This window comes from Platalea leucorodia (genome assembly GCF_965183815.1).
Source record: "Platalea leucorodia genome assembly, chromosome: 9".
Lineage (NCBI taxonomy): Eukaryota > Metazoa > Chordata > Aves > Pelecaniformes > Threskiornithidae > Platalea > Platalea leucorodia.
In genome coordinates this window covers 40,868,170-40,881,696 of record NC_138831.1, presented here as the reverse complement: position 1 = coordinate 40,881,696, position 13,527 = coordinate 40,868,170, and the positions used below count along the sequence as shown (strand labels likewise).

Here is a 13,527-nt window from a genome sequence, read left to right as displayed (position 1 = left end):
TACAGCAAGGAAGAAATATCCTGTGACTAAGGTATTAGACTGAGACTGAAGAGAGTTGGGTTTTCCTCGGTACTGTGCTATCAGTTTGAGTTTGACCTTGGGCAAATCTCTGTGCCTCAGAAGCAGCCCATCTGAAAAAAAGGGCAACTTCCCAACCTCGTGGTGATGTTATGAGAATAAATGAGTTGTAAATGGTGGAGCTCCAAGATCCCGTGGTAATGGAGACCACAGAGTTAACGTTAATTGCAAAGATCATCAGGAAAGTAGGACAGTCATTATAGTGAAGGACGCTGTGACTTGCTCAGCTCCGATCATTGGTGACATAGAAGCTTCCATGTGGGAATGAAGTAGTTTTTTTTGCCTTCACTGTTTTTAATTTAACTTACGATTAGCCATCCCAGTACCATGATACAGAGCACAGTAAACACACTGGATATAGATACCCAATGAAAAGGAAGTTATGCTTTCTTCAGTTTTATATAAGAAGTTAGAATTTTAGTGTAAAGTATGTAGAAAAAGCAGGATAAATCACCACTCTTTTTTTTTATTATTATTTTTCCCTGCATTGTGCTGCCTGTGCCTGAAATTAGTTGGCCTAGTGCGTAGCTGACTTACGCCGCAGCAGAGCACAAAATCCCTCCTTTGCTGTGCTGTCTAAAAAACAATTTGGCCACAAGCACCCTGTGTGTCTCATTGTTTCCTTGTATTACTCATCTGCCTATATTCACCCATTGTTTCTTGTCTTATATGAAATTATAAGATTTTTGGGAAAGAGAACATTGTTATTGTGTTTGCACAGAATCTAGCATGCGGGGGGCTTATTCCAAGAAAGAAGCTCCCAGGCTTACTGGCACTATAGATAATAATAAATGCCACTGCTTTTTCTGTCCAGTAATAGAAGGGATAAGTTTTGACTCATGGGTTCTAGGAACTCCTTACATGCTTTAACTTTTCATATGGTATTTTTAGGCCTTTCTGGGTTTGTAACACATAGGATTGGAAGTTTGGTCCCTTGCTATTGCAGGCAATTACGTCATATAATCCCTTTCATAAACTGTTCAAGTGCCAGTTCCCAGCAGTAGTTAATATAATAAACGAAACTTGTTTTAGTTGTTTCTAGAGAGACCCAGCATGATTTTGCAACATCGAACATCAGAATGGTGAGACAATCCATTAAATCAGACTCATAGCAGTAACTCAAAGCCAGTGTGTTAAATAAACAGACAAACAAATAAATAAAAAGAAATGACGGAATGAGCAGAAGAATAGGGCAAACATTTGCACTGTGAATGTTGGGGTTTTTTTGAAGAGGAGGAATTTAAGTCCTTTTTTGACTGTTACCTGTGTTAAAATGCAGTGCGTTCCTGGGGCCCAAAGACCTTTTCCCATATAAAGAATATAAAGATAAGTTTGGGAAGTCGAACAAGCGAAAAGGATTTAATGAAGGCCTGTGGGAAATAGAAAACAACCCTGGAGTAAAGTTTACTGGATATCAGGTAAATGACTTTTGCTTCTATTCCTCCTTATCTTTCTTGTTTTCTTCTTCGAAGGCTTCTTGTCAATGTAAACATTGTATGAGTGACGTAGAAGTTCCTGGTTTTGGTGGAGCTAGAAAGTTTCACAGCTTTTGTAATTGTGTAATGTAAAGACAACTGTGGTCTTGCACTCTGCGACAAATTGAACTTTAATCGTGCTGCAGAGCCCTTTGCTTTCTGTGATATTCTGGGGTGGTGAAGTGGAAAATTCTGCAGCAGATTTAGTTGAATTAAAAATGGAAGGTTTTATTTACTCCAGTATAAACATGAATAATTTCTGACTTCTTCTTTCTGTTGTTTATTTTTGTATCAGGTTCAGTGTATTTTACACAGACCTTAAGGTCACTGCACTTTTGATTTTTACATGGGTAAGGTATAACCTTTAGGACACCACTGTCAAAGTTGTGAGGGGTGAGAAGGTGGAGGTTTAAGCTGCCGTTAGGAGATAGTAGCTGCTGTACAACAGCTCTCCCTGTTGGATGTCCGGAGCAAAAAGTCGGTGAAGCTGGAGGGGGAGAAGAGTCGTTAGTGGGCTGTATAAACCCAAAGAACTTTTCTCATTAAAAAAATGTGGTCCTTTGAAAGCAGAAATCACCTCCAAAAGAAGGCAAACACCTATTACATTATTAGCACAAAACCTTACAAACCAGAGATATGGACCACCTGCAAACAAGCTGCTGCCCCTCTCGGTTCCTGTTTCATATTTTCAGCCCTGCAGATGTTTTGCATACACTTGGGGATTTAAAAAAATCTAGTGAATAGTCTGCAGGAGATGGACTGTCAAAGAGCTCTCAGCCTTCTGGCCAGTGTTTGCTTTTTCCTAACACAGAGATCTTGCCCTTTGGAGGGTTTTGTAACAGCCATCTTCTCTCCTGAATAAATCTTCCCTATTGCAGCCAAAATCTAAAAGTTTCCATAGTTTTGCCCAGAGTAGAACATGCCAGGTCTCTCCACTGAGCAACCCTTAGTTCTCTGGCAAACACATTTCTGTTATTGGATCTTCTGTTTCTGTGTAAACCCTTCAGAACATGCTATCCTAGAATCTGCATCTGATGATAACTGTTTTCAAGTGGTGACTGAGAAAATTGCCTTAGCAGCCCTTTTTCTTGATAAGTGCAAGAATAACCTGAGCTCTTCCTGACTATAGCAATTAAAGCGTAAGCTGTCTGTTACCAGTATTTCTGTCTTCAATATAGGACAAAAATTAAGTAAAAGATTTTAGTGATATTTTTGTTGTTTATGTTATTATTGTTATTGTTCTTTTAAAGGCAATTCAGCAACAGAGCTCATCAGAAACTGAAGGAGAAGGAGGAAATACAGCAGATGCCAGCAGTGAGGAGGAAGGTGATCGGGTAGAAGAGGATGGAAAAGGAAAAAGAAAGAATGAAAAAGCAGGCTCAAAACGGAAAAAATCCTACACTTCAAAGGTTATCTTCTGAGTTTTTCCATTGTTACACATGTGCATTCATAATTAGAATACTGTCCACCTCATGGCAATCTGTTCTTCCTTCTTCAGCATTTTGATTCCAGTACCATAACGATGGTGTTCAAACAGAGGGAAGTCCTCTTGCTTTTGTAGACAGCCTTGGTGAGACAGCAGTTGAAATACTCTGCCCTGTTCTAGTGCCCACACTTTGAGGAGGAGGTGAAAGTATGGGAAGGAGTTCAGAAGGGCTGGAAAGAAAATCCATGCAAAGATGGATTGATAGGTTTGGTCATCTTAGATAGGTATTTCCCCATGAAGAGCAAAAAAAAAGCCTTAGGAGTGTGCCTTCTGGGAGACGTGACTTCAAGTTTGGTACCTGTCTGGGAGAAGCTTCCCCCTCCTGTCTCCAGTGTGAGTGCTCCAGATGCCATGCTAAAAGATATGGCAGGGTCAGGTGTGCTCAGCTGCTCCCGTTGTAGCTGAGTGTAAAATACTTCAGTGCAGGATACAGAACGGGAGGGAGAACTAATTCATTAAGCAGGGAGTAGAGCACTCAATTTGTAGATAAAGTACCTGCATTGTAGTGCCTACCTGACCTCTTAATGTCTAAGTAACAGCGTAGATGAGGAAGCTAAGAGTAATGTGTCTCAGATTGCCTCATAATGGCTGGTGAACACCTTCACCTGAGTAGTGACAACTTGGGGTTCATGTATGCTTCTCACTTGTCACCTGGGTGAAAGGGAGCAACATTATAGTCACTTCCTCCAGTTCTGTGTGTGCCTCCAGGTCTGTACTTTGCTTACAAAATTGTGGAAAGTGTGGCAGCGTCATGTTCATTCACATTCGTGTTATTCCTCTCTGAAAGTGAAAACTAAATGAAATGAAAAGAAGCAAACAAACAATCTGATCCAGGCTCAATCTGGGAGAGAGCGGGAGTTTTTGTGGTTCATCCACTGAACAAAATGTATTAAGTAATTTCACCCCCTTTGTATGTTTTACATTAGAAATTCAGGTCTGGTCTACCATCTTCTTTCCAGAAGACTCTGGGCAAACCGAGGATTAGGAAAATGGTGGCTTAATGCCACAATTTATCCTTTTGTACTGTAGAATTGCATAACATAAAGGGAGCAGAAAAGATGTATTGGTTCCACATGGCTTTAATGTTAATATATGAAAGCTGACAGCACTAAAAAAAGTATGGAAAGCAGCTCTGCTAATGTTATTCTCATTTTACATCTCTGTGTTTAATCAAAAGTTTTGTCAAGCTGGCACCATCTGTTCCATTAACTAACAAAACCTACAGGTGACCCAACACTAATACCCATCTCCTATTACTGTGTCTGCCTTGCAGTCAATTGTGCTGCCAACCTGTGCTGAACACAGAATTTCTCCTTTTGCTTCATTGATGGCAGTAACTCCCACTACTTCACCTGAAAAACGCTTTTCACCCCATATATCCTCCCCAATATTCACCTTGAACAGGGAAGCACGTGATCAGACAGCATTCCATATACATTTCAAAAGTGTCTTTCTATGACTGAAGCTCAGTCTTTACTTTTTAACTTTGTTTTTGATCATTTTAGAAATCCTCCAAGCAGTCACGGAAATCTCCTGGAGATGAAGATGATAAGGACTGCAAAGAGGAAGAAAATAAGAGCAGCTCTGATGCTGGGGACGCAGGCAATGACACAAGAAACACTTCTTCAGATTTGCAGAAAACCAGTGAAGGGGTAATCTTCTGTTAATATAATTCACTTCCCATGCAGTTTGCTACTGGGGGGCTTTGGAGCTAGGGGTGAGAGGCATTGCGTTGCAGTGACCGGTGCATACCACGTGCGATCTTTTTAGGTTGCATCTCAGTGCGCAGAATGTGCCTAGAACAGAAACATGGGCGCGGTCCCTGCACTGGTACAAATTTTGCTCTAGAGAAATGACTGAATGAGAAAAGATACTATAAGCATTATTTTTGTTCCAACACTTGCATAGATGTCAGCTGAGAGGAACTGCTGAAAACCATGAACTGGAATGATGCAAAATTGATGTGAGAGCAGAATCGGGCTGTTTGCGTAATGCATTTTGGCTCACTAAGCAGTGGGAGGCTGCTTGTCCTTTCACAGTTGTTTAAAATTTGTGCAGTCCCACTGACTTCTTTGGAGTTCAGGAGGGTTCATGTGCACTTTACAGACTCTGCATACTGCGGGTTTTAGGGCAGATCCTGCTTGGAATATGGCCTTCCAAGGAGGGGATGTACAGTCTGCTCCAGAGCAGGTTCACATGATCTCCTTGTATGTTTGTGTCAGTTGTGTGTTCATATCAATATTATTTTGTTGTGACCACAACAACAGAAATGAAGGTTGCTGAGCAGGGGAATTGGCACGGGAGTTGGTTAATCGTCAGCCACCTTTAACAACCACTGCTATTTCTGAGCCTTTGGAGCAGCACAAGCCTCCCTGCTCCAGCACTCACAGCTCAGGCTCAGAACCAATTCTGGTGCAGTTCCCATGCTGAGGCTCTGCCACGTGGCCAGCAGCCGGGCTGGGCTGTCACAGGAGCTGCTGAGTGACACGAATCCCCAGGTGTGAGAGGCAGCCAGCCAGCACAGGCTCTCATCTGACATTGCCGAGGTGCCTTAGCACCCAGCTGCGTGCTCAGCCTCAACCCTTTCTCACAGAACACAACCTCTGGGGAGCTGCTGTCATCTCCCGCTTAAAGACTCCTCCCAGGGCTGCTTTTCCCCTCGTCTCTCTGTGGTACAGTGTGTGTGTTCTGTGGCTCTTCGCCTTATAAAGGCTTTGATTTATGGCTCGTGGGGTCAGGAAGATGATATGCCCTGACCCTCTCCCATTCACTCTGAACAAGCAGCTGGCTTGAACCAGAGACTGATACGAGGAGACATGCCTTCCCAGCACCTCACCCACAGACTCTTGAGAGCCTGGGGCTGCTAAGTGTGGCGAGTGCATAGTGTATGTGTTGCTCACGTTCCGGCTAGTGAACCCTGTGACACTTTCATATCTTCAAATAGGTACTTGACTGAGAAAACTGGCCACAAGGTCCATCTGAGGTGGCAAGAGCTTCAGCAGGGCAGTGACAGGAGATACGTCTGTGAACTTCAGGCATGTTCTCCGTGTAAGGACCAAATGCTTACTGAGTTAGGTCAGTCGCAGATTAAGTGGCTAAAAAGTCACATAGGGTGCTGGCTTTGTGGCTGGTGACATTCATATAGCTTTTCCTTTTGTATGTGACATGCTCTTAATCGCTGGGAGGTAGAGTCCAGCATGCTAGAACGTCATGGCGCTCTGCAGCGTTTTCAGGATTGCAGATATTTCAGCCCCTGTGCTGAAATACCGGCTACAGTCTCTGTGTCCTTCCTGCCAGCACCAGCTCCACAGAAATACTCACAGTTAACATTGTCATACCCATGTGAGGAGTTGGCTCTGCTCTGACTTCTGCAAGACCAGCACTCGGGCTTGACCTCATACTTCAACAACCAGTCTTTAACTGGGTCTTGGATGCTTTTAACATTATGGGAAAGGTGGAGTTTTAGTAGCACGTACTAAAGAGAGATGCAGAGATGGTTTTAAGGGCAGCTTGAGATAAAAGCACTGATGAGTTTGGAGAAATTCACATCCTGATCCAGATGTTTCACCTTGGGCATTTCTGCCGCAGAATCAGCATTTCCCATGTAAATCCTTTTCAGCGTTTCTTTTGATTTTGTCAGTAGTGCAATTCTCTTTTAGGACCAGGAGGGGACACTCCATCTCCTTGCGTCCTCAAAGCCAGACTGGCTGTCTTTTTAGACAGTATGCCTTCATCAGACACAAGGCACTCGGGGAAAGAGTAATCGGATTTTTTTTTTCAGTTGGTGTTAAACAGCCAGTCACACAGCATGTGTCTAGGTTGACCTCCGGGAGTGCAGGTCCTGCAGCCATGTTCTGCTGGACATCCAGACTGGGAGGCTGCCGGAGGGCGTTGAGCTCCTCCAGCCCGTGCACTTGGACTTCTCTTCTATAGAAAGGAAGGTCGAAAAAGACCAACACATGCTTGCCGGGTTGGGATATGGTCCTCTTGTTCACACGCATGAATTCAGAAGAATGCCTAGGTCTGCTAAAAGACAGCATCATAGATGATATTATGGTGTCTTTAAAATCATTTCGCTTGTGAGAAGAGCGTTGGACCACCAGCACGCAGCCTGAAGACGATGGGCCTCCTCCTCCACCCCTGGCCTCCCTGCGCGGCCAGCCCGGCTCCGGGCCGTTCGCTGGCCATGAGATGGCGCCAAGAGCTCGCCAAACCGAGCAGGGGGTGCAAACCTGCTCCCCCGCCGAGGCAGGGGGCTGGGGGCTGCGTGCGACTCACGCCAGAAAAGAGTTTGTTTCAAAATAACTTGTAGAAAGGTACCACGAAGGCGAAGAGACAAGAAAAACGAGAGTTCAGAGCCCTGATCTCACGGATAGGCATGTTTCAGTCCCTGGTTTTGCCACCGTCACCGGCTGCTTAAAAGATGCCTGGTAGTGGAGGCTGGGCCGGGCTGTGGAGGCAGGTGGGCAGAAGGCTGCGGGCTCAGCTGCCCTACTTGTAGTGCTCCCCACGGGCTGCGTCCTGCAGAGCCTTTGCCTCCCGTGCTCTGCACCTCCCAGGTCTCTGACCATGCAAGAGTTGCCTCAAGGACACAAGCAGCTTTTCTCTTAATAATCCTAATAATAATGAGGTAGTGATTATGTTTTATAATGCCTGGACTGCAGGCTGAAGACACATCTCCCCTCTTCAGATCAGAGGGAACCTTGCCTTTTAATCACACGCTTACCCTCAGCATTATGGGGATCTTCTTGAAGGGTTAACGGCTGAAGTCAAATGATTGCAGGAGCATCTTCACCTATATTTTTTAATGAAATTTCTAACCTCCAGGTGGTAGAGGAAAGCTTGAAAATGTGAAGTGATGGCTTCCTAAAGACTCAAAACCCAGAGCAAATAAAAGTACTTCCAAAGCTGTGATATCTTTTCAGCCAATTTCATACTGTTCAAAGGCTCAACTTGTGATTTTTTTTATACCTGGGGTTGACAAAGCTGCTTTCTCTTCTTATCCCCATCCCTTAGTTTCTCAGCTATTCTTGAGGACTCCAGGCCCTCTCAATGGAAGAGACATTAGCTTCCTCAGACTCAGCCACAGTTTATAATTGTGTCCCGCCACGACCTGTTTCTCAAGCTCTTTCCTTCACTGCTGTTCTTTGGCTGCTTCCTTCCCCAGAAAGATGCAAAGCCTGAACCTAGGGTTTTATTATCTAATATTAATTAACTAAGAATATATTAGCTAAGACAGCTTGCTCAAGTCAAGAGTCACAGACCCACCCCCACAATAGTCCTCTGCTGTTAAATACTAAATTGTTTTGACTTTCTCAAAATACCACATAAACAGAATATTCCAGTGGAAAGGTAGTCATGGCTCTGTGTTGTTTACTTTCTATGGCACAAAATTAGCTGTAAATCAGTGAATTCATGGCAGTAGATTTACATTCCACATTTAAATCTCTGGTGACTTGTGTGTTTGGCTCGTGGCTGGCATAACTCTGAATCTTTATAACTGAACACCTAAGTTGCTTTTTACTTTAACTCTCTGGATAGCCATGTAATGACGTTTGAAAGCTGGCCGTAGTCCCTGGCCTATTAGAGAGTATTTGAATGTTAAGGTCAGCACTCAGGGTATGTGGCAAGTTTTTCTTTTGGTATTCGTTATTTTAGTTACGGTCCGGACATTGTGTTGGTAAATGAGGCATTCTCTTCGTATATGGATGCAGGTGGTTGCCCTTCAGGAGGTGAATGATTTTACCGAGTCTTTGAAAAATAATCAATTTGTTGGAAATGAAATACATTTTTTTTGCTCCTGGTACGGCCTGAATATTAAAGTGGGGTAAAGGACTGTGATCTTTTTACTCACACTGACAATCAGTTACTAACATGGGAGTCAGTGGATCTATTTGTGGAGGCGACTGCTTGCCAGCATGAATAAGGGGATCAAAATCTGGTCCAAAATTACTGCCATCTGATCCTATTGCAATTGGGAGAACATATTTAAAACAGCCTGTGTCCAGGACATATTTTTTGTTGTGATGTTCTTGTGGGGTAGCAACAATTCCAGTTACTGCTGTGAATGACAAGTGTTATGGCCAAACCGGCCAGAGAAACACAGGTTCAGTGTGTCCTTCTGATGTGGTTTCGGGTTGTTTGGTTCCTTTGCTCTTCCTTCTGTACTTCTCAAGAGTAACATTGGTTACACTGCATAACAGGTTTGGGCTTTTATCGACATTAAAAGTATAGCATTTAGGGCTCTGTTCAATGTAAAAGCATTTATGTGGGCATTTTTCCAGAAAATGAAAACAGAGTACATATTTCTGTCTGAATTTTTTTCAGCAATTTGAGGTAAGTTAAAATCTACCCCTCCAAAAAGATAACATTTGTAAAAATGTGTTTTAACTATTGCACAGTAAAAATTGCTACATAAAAATCAAATAGTGGCATACTCTCTGGTGTAAAGAGGCGTGTTTTCTGCTGCCTTCATCTAGCTCAGGAGAACAGCACTGCTAAAGAAGGCAGTGGGACATAACTCAGGAGAAACATAAATGTCTGAATGCAAGTTGAGATTCAAGCAGCCGGTATAGATGAAATATCCTCTTTGCATCTCTGTGTACATTGAATCCTGTAACCATTTTGACCTCAAACCAACGTGGAATAACAATGATTGCACAGAGCAAGTAAATAATTATCCTTCTGCCCATCCAGCAAGAGCTTTTAAAGCACAGGATGGCTGAGTCAGTTGCCAGACACTGTTGAGGAAGGAATTTTCAGTGCCAGAAAAAACAAGGCACTTTGTGGATTTAGTTTTATTCCCTGCTGTCTGTGTTCTCTGTCCTTCAATTTTATTGATGACTGAAATTTTTGACTCGAATCAGTCAGATTCTGTGCTGTTTCTTTTGTGTGCGGTAGCATTGATCGGCGCGGCACACGTTGTACCGTATCTTGCAGTAAAGCTGAGAGACTTGTTCAAACAAAGATGATGCGAGTTGATCTGTTTCTGAAGAGACGTGAAACCATGGAGACCATGGAAACTGCTCAGCTCTGCCGCATCCTTGCTCAGCGGCTGCCGCGGGAGCCTGGCAGCGCGTGTGCCGGGGCAGGGGGGAGCCGAGGTCCCTGTGCAGCCCCGTGCCCGTGGGGGCTGCCTGCACCCGGGGAGAAGTGCCGACTTCTGGGGCAGCTGGCAGCGCGCCTGGGAGACAAAATGTGTGTCGTGCTGGAAGGTGGTACTGGAAACTGTGAAAATCCTAGAGGATGATTTGCATACCTGGCTCTTTGTTGTCCCTCCCGTGCCACGCCGTGGCCCAGCGGACCTATCTGTGAGACAGCGGGGACTGGAAGCGTTAATATTCCCAGCGCCCCACTTGAGAATGGTGCCTACCCAGTCTTCTGGCCTTAGCCCAGAGGGGAATTGTTAATAAGTGCAAAGGTGTCATACTCCCAAAGGACAACTTTCCTTACCGGATCTGAGAGCGATACCGCAGGGACTGACTGTTTTACCACCCACCCTGCCTGTCAGTGCTGGGTAGCAGCTGTCATTAACAACCTTAGCAGAAGGCATGGTTTGATTGACTAATCATTTGTAGTTGTTTTAATGGGTGTCTCCACTTCCCTCTGAAGGGAAAGAAACAGCAGCGAACCCCTCCAAGCCATGTCTCCAAGCATCTGTAAGCATCATCTCCTTGACTCTTAAAGCAGAGAGAGGTCAATGGAAGTGCGGTGCTCTGGATGACCAGCACATTGCTACACCTTCACAGGCAGTTCCTGTAAGCCATCATTACATGCATGAGCATTTTATAATAACCCCTTATCATGTGTCGTTAGTCAGGATGTACCAGCACCTCCCACACGGAAAGTGCAGGTTTCCATTACTTGCTGTTTGCAAACCCCTTGTCGTAGGAGAGAGGGACCGCACTGAACGAACACGGCCCTTAGGTCAGAGGTGCAGCGAGCAGGCTGGGATCCCAGGCTGTTCAGTGGGCACTGGTGTGCTCTTATCCTCTTGGACAGAGAAGCGTAGTCCGCTATAGCCACGGCAGCACACACAGCAGGGGTGACGGGCCAGAGCGGGAGAGAGCCTAGGCAGCAAACTGCTCATGCAGGGATGTTCAAATGTCGTCTTTTCACGTTCTCTTCTGGATCCTGTGTAAAATGAAAATTCCGTCATCCCCAGTGGATTTAACCTGTACTCCCCCACTTATTCTTTGATGTTGTTTTTTTTCTTGGATGGTCACACCAAGTACGGTACTAATTCTTTCATACTGCTTGTGTGTTGGGTTTCTTTCCGTCCATCAGGGTGTGGGTGCACAGGCATTCACGCTCTGAATTCTTCACGCAGGAGACGGGACGTCTTGCTCAGGGTTAGGTAGTCATGTAGTGTTGCACGTCTTCACGTTGTTGGACAAAAGCAGTTTGTCCCTGTGCCTGTAGGTGAGTTTTGCTACCTCCGTTTAATACAAAGAAACCGAGACTTGGAGACACTTGCCACGCTCCCGTGAGGCCGCTCTGATCCTGTCCCACTAACGTCAGTGGAAGCAAGAGCTGACCTTGACTCAGTCACGAAGTGCGAGTTCTTCCTTTTCTGTCATCACCTTACACTGAACTCCAAGCCAAACTGTTTCCTTTTCAGAAGCAACTTTCAGATGCGTGAACTGTGAAAACTGTTTATCTTGCATCGTCCTTGCTAAGCGTTCCTTTGTTTGAAGAAGAGGGCGTTCTCCTCGCGAGGCGTTCAGGAACGCAGCAGTGCCCGAGCTTCTGCGTGAAGCCTGTCGGCGATTTACTGTAGCGGAAAAATGCGAAATTTGGTTGTGTGTGAAGTATCGTGCAAGATTCGGAATGAACTGATGGGGGAAAACAAAAAGCAACCCACAGACATGACTCGAGCTGCTTATTTGAATAAAGCCCTAAATGTTTACTTTTAAACTGTATTCTTTAACATTTTGTAGTGGTATGTTTAGCTGACGTAACGTAAGCAGTTTTCTCTAGAAAAAAATTCCCATTCAAACAGACCAGGTGGTTCCTTGTACCTGTGGCTTTGAAGTGTGGGAATACGGCATTAATTATATCAAGTGCCTGGCAGCATGCTCTTTCGTACATTAAATGTGATTCTTTTTTTTTCTCTTTCAGACTTAACCAACATAATGACTGCTGAATATTAAGGGAAAACACAAGAAGGTTACATGTTTGGTTGTCTAATATTCTTGGATTTGATATGAGTCACCGCATCTGTTCATTAGTATCATCAACAGCATCCCAGTTTGTATGCACATTATTCACATTCCTATCTGTTGTGTTTGCAGAAATGACATTTTACCCTTTTTTCTAAGGGTTACTTTTTGATTTTCATATTATTTGGTTGCATGAAGTTGCCCTTTACCAGTGGCTGAGGTTTATGAAGATACCGCATACTTGAACATGTTTTGGATTCCTTTTCTAGAAAGAAAAGGTGTAACTCCAAATTATATCATTCTAAATCAGCATTTTTTAAAAAACAAGTAAATCTTAGAAATGAGTCCCCTCCATACAATGCTACAATATCTTCCACGTACAAACATGATTTTAAATTTCCCTATATCCATACTTTCTTGATTTTTGATCAGTTTACAACATAAAAGAGAAATTCTTCTTCAGTTGAGATCACCGCCAAGTTCAATAATGTAATAAAATACCTTTCCTTATTAGAAGTACCTAGCTAGTTATACTCTTAATACTTCTCAAAATCATGATGTAATGTACACTATCTGACTTAGTTCCTATATGTGGAGTTAGTGAAAGTCTTTTTGTGTTTCTTTAGATTAATACAAGGATTTTTTCCAATGCCAACACAATTTGAAATCATTCATTTGGATGCTTTCCATTTTTAAGCTTACTGTGATATAGAACCCTATGGGAAACCAAAAGAAAACATCAATTTTAACTAATGAAAGGCTTAAAAAAGGATGCTGTCATTCTGGCTTTTTTTTCCTTTTGGAAATAGAACTAGACTAGTAAGTAAGCATTCCAGATCCATTATTCTGTGTACATTATTGTTGCTATTGTGATAATAGAGATTTTTATTTATTTTTATGCCAGCTTTTATTGTGAAAACATATTTAGTCTGGTTTTATCAATCCTTGTTATGCTTGTCCTTGGAACATCTTTTGCGTATTCAAGGTTTGTAGTTGACGAGTTTACTGTAAAAAACTAAAAAAACCCACAACAAAAAAACAAAAAACAAAACAAAAAGAAAACAAAAAAATGTATTGTTTTTACAGAATAAATTTATTGGAATGTGTATTGGGAGTAAGGTTTGAGGTTGTAAGCAACTAAGTTAGCGTCATATTTGGCTTCATACGTGTAATAATGTGAGGTATTAATGTAAGTCAAGTATTAAAGCAAAACATTCTGTTAACATGAGTTGACCATAATAGATACAAGTGCAGGTGAGATCTTTATTTTTTCTGTACTTTGCCTTTTCTGGATAACAGGAGGTTATTAAATTCACCTTGAATGTAC

At 43.2% G+C, this 13,527-nt stretch overlaps 1 protein-coding gene across 1 annotated transcript in view; it reads left to right on the top strand.

Annotated features, from left to right (window-relative positions):
• HDGFL3 (HDGF like 3) overlaps nucleotides 1-12,295 on the top strand; it is a 37,881-nt gene extending 25,586 nt beyond the window's left edge. The window contains exons 3-6 of the mRNA XM_082322005.1: nucleotides 1,358-1,496; nucleotides 2,804-2,962; nucleotides 4,545-4,691; nucleotides 12,160-12,295. Coding sequence (XP_082178131.1) covers nucleotides 1,358-1,496; nucleotides 2,804-2,962; nucleotides 4,545-4,691; nucleotides 12,160-12,165 — 451 coding nt within the window. The 3' untranslated portion in view covers nucleotides 12,166-12,295. The remainder of the gene's footprint in view (nucleotides 1-1,357; nucleotides 1,497-2,803; nucleotides 2,963-4,544; nucleotides 4,692-12,159) is intronic.
• The last annotated feature ends 1,232 nt before the right edge of the window (nucleotides 12,296-13,527 follow it).